Source organism: Austrofundulus limnaeus, unplaced genomic scaffold, assembly GCF_001266775.1.
Source record: "Austrofundulus limnaeus strain Quisiro unplaced genomic scaffold, Austrofundulus_limnaeus-1.0 Scaffold111, whole genome shotgun sequence".
Lineage (NCBI taxonomy): Eukaryota > Metazoa > Chordata > Actinopteri > Cyprinodontiformes > Rivulidae > Austrofundulus > Austrofundulus limnaeus.
In genome coordinates this window covers 1066815-1074909 of record NW_013952513.1, presented here as the reverse complement: position 1 = coordinate 1074909, position 8095 = coordinate 1066815, and the positions used below count along the sequence as shown (strand labels likewise).

General features: G+C 37.0%; 1 protein-coding gene across 1 annotated transcript; it reads right to left on the bottom strand.

Moving 5' to 3' along the window:
- Positions 1 to 387: 387 nt before the first annotated feature.
- Positions 388 to 7896, bottom strand: tax1bp3 (Tax1 (human T-cell leukemia virus type I) binding protein 3). The gene is made up of 4 exons (XM_014014213.1): positions 7703 to 7896; positions 6129 to 6248; positions 1544 to 1621; positions 388 to 1418 (listed from the first exon to the last, which is right to left on the bottom strand). The coding sequence occupies exons 1-4, from the start codon at positions 7739 to 7741 to the stop codon at positions 1248 to 1250; spliced, it is 408 nt and encodes a 135-aa protein (XP_013869667.1). The 5' UTR covers positions 7742 to 7896; the 3' UTR covers positions 388 to 1247.
- Positions 7897 to 8095: the final 199 nt, after the last annotated feature.

Below are 8095 nucleotides of genomic sequence, written 5' to 3'. Positions count from 1 at the left end.
ATACAAGTTTCACTTTTTAAATGGAATTACTGAAATAAATCTACTTTTTCATGATATTCTAATTTTATGACCAGCACCTGTACAACAAAGCCTTTTATCAAACGTGCTAGATTAGTAAATGTATATACATTTTTGTTTTTGTTATAAAAATAATTTATTTAAATTTATTTTAAAACAGACTTTTCCCATGAAGCTTTACCAAAGTCATAAATTAGTCAGCGTTAAACCAAATTATACAAAAAATAAGTAAAAATAAAAAAATTCTGTGAGGTTTTGTTTTTACAGTTAAAGAGATGAAACTACTGATATTTTAATCTGAGCTGACCACTAAACTTGATAAAGATCATAAACCGAGGGGAATAAAATAAAATAAAAACAAACAAGAGGTGTCGTTTAAAAATAAATGTATTGTCTGAAATAAAGTTTGTACAAAATATAAGTAGATGAATTATCAAAAGATCAGCTGTAGTGTCACTGAATCATTTACAGAAACATCATCAACTAAACCCACATTAGTGATTAACCAAAAGCCAGACAAACACCAGAACATTTGTTAGTGTACAAAAACAATACAGATACTTTTACAGGCTTTACACAGTCTACTGTACCATGATTTAAAACAATCTGACAAACACTGCATTCAGAGTGTTATTTCATCTTTAACAGTGTCTTGGTTTAAACTTTGGCATTATTCATTTTTTGCAAAAAGAGCAGAGCTGCTCAATAAGGAGGCAATTAAAAAAACATTTCTGAATATAGTCAGCCTACGTAGGTCTACTTTGGTCGAATAAAATGACTGAAAGACAAAAAAAATGTTCCCAAAAGCTCTTCAAGAATGCTTTGATGTGTCAAAAAGCTGCTAAATGGGAATTAAATGATAACGTCTTAAACGCAATAACAAATTGTTCATCTGAAAACTCTTTTTTTTAGTTTGCCAGTGTTCAGAAAAATCACAACAAAATTGCAAACAGTATATAACAATTTTGAGATTTAGATTTTTTTAAATAGAATTCCCACGTTGAAATCTTGCTCCAGGGTTCCCCACCCTTTTTTCAGGCATTTAAACTTTTCGATTATGTTAAACTATATGCTGACACATTCAAACTTCAGATGTGTGTCATGTAAATTGGAGGTGACTTCCTCCTGTCTGTCATTAACGTAGTTAGAAAAAGGCACCAGTGCAAGCTTCATGTGAATCTGTGGACATCTTTAGTGGACATGACAGCATTGAGTTTTTCTACATCATGTTAGTGTTTGTAGGTGAAGCATCCCGGTCTGGGGTTTTGGCCCTTTGATTGACTGACGACATCTTCCAGTGACTTCCTGGTTATCAGCAGTCGAACAACATCCTCCTTCTGCTTGGTTAGCTTCTTACGAGCCTGATCGTGAGTCACCATGGTCATATCCCAACCGTTCACCTGCCAGGAAGAAGAACTTCCTCAAATTTCAGCCACAGGTGAGCTTGAGCACGACTCTTTCAGGAGCAAACAGTGCCATCTTGTGGATTTATTGTTTAAAAAAAAAAAGAAAGAAAAACACACACCTGCATTATTTTGTCTCCCATCATCAAACCAGCCACTTCAGCTGGTCCTCCTGGGCTTATCCTGGTCACATAGATGCCCTTTGAAGAGGACAAACACACTTAAAAATTCATGCAGGTGCAGAACTATACGGAGGGTTTTATTGAAGATAATCTACAAATATAAAAACAAAACAAATGCTTAATAATAGGACTAAGTTGAATTGTAGCATAAAAGAAAAGAAGCACAGACACCATGTGTCCACAGACTGTCAAAAATAATCACAACATATTTGTGCTACAAACAAATCACAATTCTAGTTAATCGTGTCATTTTTTTCCTGTTTAAGCAGGGTTTCTGCAGAAATCAGACAATTAATGTGAAATGAATAACCTGTTTAATGGCAATGAAAGTGAATGTATAAACTATTACACTTTTTTATTTTAAGTAAGTAAACTTTATGTTGCATCTTTCACACACAAACATCAAAGGGCTTAACAGAGAGCAATTTACTAAAAACAATAAAAAATTAACTAAAAGCCTGTCTAAATTAAAATGTCATAAGATGTTTCTTAAAAGAGTGGGTGGAGTCTGAGCAGCAAAGTGACCAGCACCACCTGAAATGATCGGCCTCCACAGGTTTTATAATGGGTTCAAGGCACCATCAGCAGTGTTTGATTTGAAGACCTCAAAGTCCTGGATGGACAGAGAGGCTAATGCTCTAAAGATTAAAACCAAAATTTAAAAATGGCTTCTGAAATGCATAGAGAGCACATAGTGGCCAGAAAATTTATTGAAGAAAATGAAGTCATGTTCCTTTAGTTCACAAGCTTTTACTTTTTTTTCTATAACTATGTTTTAACTAAATGCAAAGTTGCTGTGTGTCATGGATTTTCCCCTCGTTATAAATCTGTTTGTTTAATCCTGTAGCCCACCTAGTTGCACAGATCACCACTTCAGTGAGATTTACAGTAAAAAAAGTCTGAGAGCTCTCATGGTAGCTAATCATCCATACATTATCTTTTACCTGCTTCTTCCTTAGTCTATTCAGCCCAAGATTAAACTTTTTTTAAAGCAAACATTGCAAAATCATTCTTCATCCCGACCATTGATGGGCTTCAGCTATGTGCTAAATTTCTTGTATTTGACTCCCTTTCTGAAATTTGCATTAACACATTTTGTCTCAGATTCTACAGTTTTCGTGTTTTCCTTCCAACGCCTGGTATTCTGATAACAGACGGAACAGAAACATATTATTAAAGAATGGTTCTGTGTGTACCGGTACATTACAGCAATAGTTGATAGACAAAATCCTCTAATGAGCAAGTCCAGCTGAGGGATTTCCAAAATCCTTAAAACTACTAAAAAAAAGTTAAAGCCACTGAGATTCTAACTTAATGTTTTTTTATTGCTAAATATGCTAATTCATTTAAGAACTTAATACTTTTTAATGTGCCCCACATTTGTGGCCAAAGTGGTTTTGTACAACAAAACCAAGTAATATTTCTGATTCAACAGATATTATGACGAAGTGGAACAGCGAAGGAAAATTTTTCTATGAATACTTTAAACTTATAGTGATTAAATAACTCAAAAATCGGAGAATATTCATGAAAGCATCACTAGCTTTGTTTACATGCGCAAAATAGGAGGGTTTCACGTGACGTCACGATGCAGTGCCGCTAGAGCGCGAAGTTCGGATGGAGGTGGACAGTGAAAAGGTGGAGGATCTGCTATCTGAAAAAATGCCCATATCTTGTGTAGTTTACGAGTGCTCCAATCATTCTAACTGAATTAATAATAAATAATTATACACTGATTAAATTATACATTAAATTAAATAAAATTATGGCTCTTTTTATTAATGTTCGTCATATTTGAAGCACGTTGCAGCAGGTGGATGCAAAATAGGGCTGATTCACGGGGGAAAAAACACCTCAAACCACCCTCTGGTGTCACCCCCACCCCGTCGAACAAACCTAAACCCCCCAAAGTCCTTTCTGACTGAAGTGTGAAAATATTAGACAAGCAGCAAAACATCTACAGGAGGATAAAAATAAAAAGAGGCGAAAGTTGAATGAAGTTCGGCTGCGATGGAGAGACAGCGCGATCGGAAGTCAGCAATGAGATATCCGAAATGTATTAAATTTATTATATTTGTATAACTATATTTCATAGTTAGGGTGAAGTTTAGTTAGTCATTTAATGTCTTTGATGCAAAAAAAAGGCGATGAACGTGGAGCTCCAGTCCAGCTGCGGTCAGGTGGACCGAGTCGGACCGAGCCGCAGTTTGAGAGAGGAGCTGAAAGGCAGAGATGGAGGAAAAACAGTCGGAGACAGAGTGAGGACTTTGATGAGGAAGTAGGTGATTCACTATTTGATTATAAGAGGGAAGAGAAGAAGATCGAGCACCGAGCGGACTCTACAGTCCTGTTACCGGTCTGCCGGGGCAAACTGGGCAGCGCTAACTGGATGCTAACTACACCGAACAGCTGACGAAAGCATGTGAACAACGGAAGTGTAGAACTTTTTATTCAGCGGGTGGATCCACAACCTCGGTACCAAACAGCTCCACGATGATAATCGTTTGTTTTTTGCCAGGGTGAGTGTTTTTTCTGATATTGTTTTATATGTTACGATCATGCTAACAGTAGCCGCTAACGTCAACAAACATCCAGCACCTAACGACACAGAACTAGGGCAGCCTAAAGTCCAGATGAGGTCCACATAAAACTACCAGTAACTTAATACTCACTACTAAATAAACAATCATTATAAACATAACTTCTAAAACAAGTTAGCAGCTAACTGATGTAGTGGCCGCTGCCTGCAGACACCGGTATTCTGCTCCTCCTGACCGCAGACGGTTTAAAATCCACTTTTTACGTTGTCGTTCTGTGAGCTTTCTACATTTTGCATCTTTGTGTCTGATAATCAGTGTTATCATATGTGGTTATAGGGTTGGGCAGAATAATGTGGAATTATTCATCAGATAAACCTTTGCTGGTTATTATTTGGCACTTGGTGATGTAAGACGTGTGTGGTACCGACAGCCTCAGAAAATCTTTAGGTTCTGTCGAAAACTCATTCATCTTCATCATCCGAGTCATGTCTGAAATATTTGTGAACAAATTCTTGTTATTTATCTTGAAATAGGACCTAAATCCATACATATAAACTCTCTACAGTAGATTCCTCTATAGACATTTTAACCCCTGCCCTCCAGTGGAGATCGCTCCGCCTTTGAAACCACGTGACTGAAACCCAGCTATTCTTTGATCGGATTGAAATGTATTCGGATTAAATAATCTGAATGTACCGTTTACATGCGCACAGTCTGATCATGACGAGTGTTTACATACACCAGGTTTTTATTCTGAATAGAAGCACTGACATGCGCAGTTGCTAACTTTCCCTTAAAAACCACAGAAAAAAGTTCTACTTTCATCATGAAGATAAACAAACAGCCTCTGAGAGCTCAGAATGGACCTGCAACAGGTTTTAATAACGGTGGAGACGTTACTGCACTCCCTGGTTCAGCTGCAGGGGACGCGCTGACCTTTTTTTTTTTTTTTTTGCAAAGCGGCGCAGGCTGTGTGTCTTCGTTCTTTATTGAATGAGAAAACAGGAGGAAAAGTTCTGTCTGCTGCAAACCGGTGGATGAAAGTCAGAAGACATGCAGTCAGGTCAGTTTTCCACAATCAGAATAAGATGATCAGATTAAGTGTTTACATGCACGTCGTTCAGATTATCAATCGGCATAAATCACCTCTCTCATTCCGATTACAAATTCATTCGGATCGAGCTGAATCGGGTCAGAATAATCCGAGTGGTGTGTTTATATGACGCATTTTTATTCCGAATGGCCGTTTAATCAGACTACTTATGTCCATGTAAACGTAGCTATTGAAGATTATAAAAATAAAACCTAAATAAAAAGTATTTCTATCTCCATTAAACCTTGAGTATATGGAAAGTCATTATTTACATACTGATATCAGAACTACAAGCTTTTTTTCTCTTTAAAATCAAACCACAATAAGACATCTGATTACTTTAACAGAATCTCTTGAAAAGAATGTCTGAACGTGTAAAAGTCAAACTGTAAACTATTTTCATCTTTCACAGATGACAAGACAAATTATGCTTGTTTTTTTGTGATCATCAAGTTAGAACTGTACATCATCCTGTTCTATGACACCTGAGTATGGTTTGAACTCACCTGAGGACATTATGTTTTGTCCTGTTTATTTTTGTTTTTGTTTTGTTTTGTTTTTTTACACCAAACACAACTGCCAGATCGTACTTCATATCTTGAGTTTTGTTCCTCAACTATGAGACTTTTCCTTTGCATATATTAACTGAATCCTTTAAGAGAATACTAAATATAAATATAGATAATATATTTGTTTTTGAGCATTTCAGGATTAACAGTTTAAAATGTGTGTGGGAATAAAGATCAAGTGAAGTAAGACTTTCTCACCCATGATTTAAAATTGTGCAACAATAATATTATACTAAAACAGTAAACCCTGTCAATTATAATAATACAATGAGATATAGATTTACAGACATAATTATGTTTGTTTTCATAACATGTTATATTACCTTATCTGTCTTATCTTCAGAGAAAGGGTTCTGTCCAGGGTCCTGGTCTATACCTCCTCCAATGCTGAAGCCCAGAATCAGGTTCTCTCCTTGCCGCAACTTCTGGATTTCAATTCGTTGCTGTTTAACAGAAAAACAGTCCAAAATCAGATCCCCACAAGTATCTTCTTTATGACAAAAAGTGGTCAGGATGTGTTGGCTTTATTTCCAGCTTTTAAAGATTTGTTAGAAAGCTGAACAACATGCCCGTTGCCACAACCTACTGTCAGCCAAAGGGCCTGTTCAGACTTGGAGCTAACTGCCAAACATCGCTGTGAACACACTCAGACAAGTTCTGGTTCTGGCTGATATTAAAGGGAAAAAACTGGGCTGGGCAGTGCAGCATGAAACATTTACCTCCCTATGTAGTCTAATGATGAAAGAGAATATGTCAAATAGTTTCATTTATGAACAGATTTCAGGAAGAAAGGACCTCATGAATGAGCTGCTTGACTTTCACAACCCATCCACTTGACAGTGACAAGCAGCTGCTGTGTCACAACAGCAGACAAGTCTGACTGTAGGACTCCTTCAAACACAAAGGCTGTCTGTGTGTTAGAGATGATGATGAGTCTCTGATACAACGAAGTCTAACGATGACTTCAACAAAGATGTCAGCCGGTTAGTGAGTCAGGATTTCCAAACAAGCTTCTCTTCTCCCTTAAGCCTTAAAAACTACAAACAGATCTACGGATTAACAGTGAAGATTAAAACCTGCATGGAGATTTTAAAGTTTGACTAAAGCAGTTGTTTTGTTAAAATTTTGTTTGCATTTGTATTTCCTACCAAATAAACCAAAACTTCTTTACGTTTTGATTTCCTGCAAATGAAAGATTGCTGCTTGGTTTTATGGCAAACCATAAACCTTTGGTGCTGCTGCTTAGATTAACAGTCACTTTGTTTAGGTTTTCTGCCATGATATGGACTAAAATGACAAACGATATCAAAATTAAAACACAATAAGAAGAACAGCCCTGAAGTCATCATAGCCCATACTGATAGTACATGGCTGAATCACTAGCAGATTGGAAAATTCACTTTTTCCATGTCAAACATAAAAAAAACAGGTAAACTAACAACTAATCATCTGTGAACAGATTATACAGTAAAATGACAAAACACCAAAGATGTTTTTTTTTTGTATTTAAAAAAAGGATTTACTTACTTAGCAGGAAGCTTCATTCACACACCTTAGGAGGTCACGCCCCGTTTTAAGTAAGACACAACTTTTCTTACGTTTTATAAGAAAAAAACAAAGTAATGTTTCATTTCGACGATCACGTTCCTCCTCGGTTTAGCTATCAGTTTACAGTTAGCTAGTTAGGTTTCGTCTGTTCATTGTTTTAAGACATGTTAAACAAATTGTTTAGATCTCAAGTACACAAAAACCTCACGGCAAAGTTAATATTTCTAGCTTACCTTAGCTACTTAGCACTTTACGGTGAAATAACATGAGTCCCTGTAGTGTTTGTACAGTTGTGAGTCAACATTTGTGTCGGACAGAACAATAGAAACAAGCCTTCCTTCAAACTTACCACTACAGCGGTCACCGGTTGACCTGGGACGAAAGACATCGTCTAAACAGAAAAATTAAGGCTAAAAAGCAGCTAAAGTGAAGCAGCTGAGACCGACAGAGAGGGAGAAAAGTGCTGTCTGCGGTGATAAAACCTCTCCCAACCCCTCTTCGACATGGGTTTTCCGCAGGCTGACCCCGGGCTGAAACCAGCCGCTTCAGAGATGATGTAACCTGGCTTCCCTGTGTGGGGGGGAAAGGTGCGCGTGTTTTGTTTTATGGTGGCAGCCAGTGAGGGCGGTGCTGCTAATAGGCTGGAACACATGAAAGGTTTTTCTGCATTGATATTGTGTTTTTTCCTGTTAGAGACATTTTCTTGAAAGAAAGAAAGAAAGAAAGAAAGAAAGAAAGAAAG

Bases quoted from the DNA above. Each gene is read 5' to 3' on its own strand.
- tax1bp3 (XM_014014213.1), bottom strand. From the start codon at position 7,741: ATGTCTTTCGTCCCAGGTCAACCGGTGACCGCTGTAGTG. The intron at 6,249-7,702 runs GTAAGTTTGAAG...TCTGTTAAACAG, and splicing joins AACCGGTGACCGCTGTAGTG to CAACGAATTGAAATCCAGAA. The intron at 1,419-1,543 runs GTGTGTGTTTTT...TCTTCCTGGCAG, and splicing joins TGGGAGACAAAATAATGCAG to GTGAACGGTTGGGATATGAC.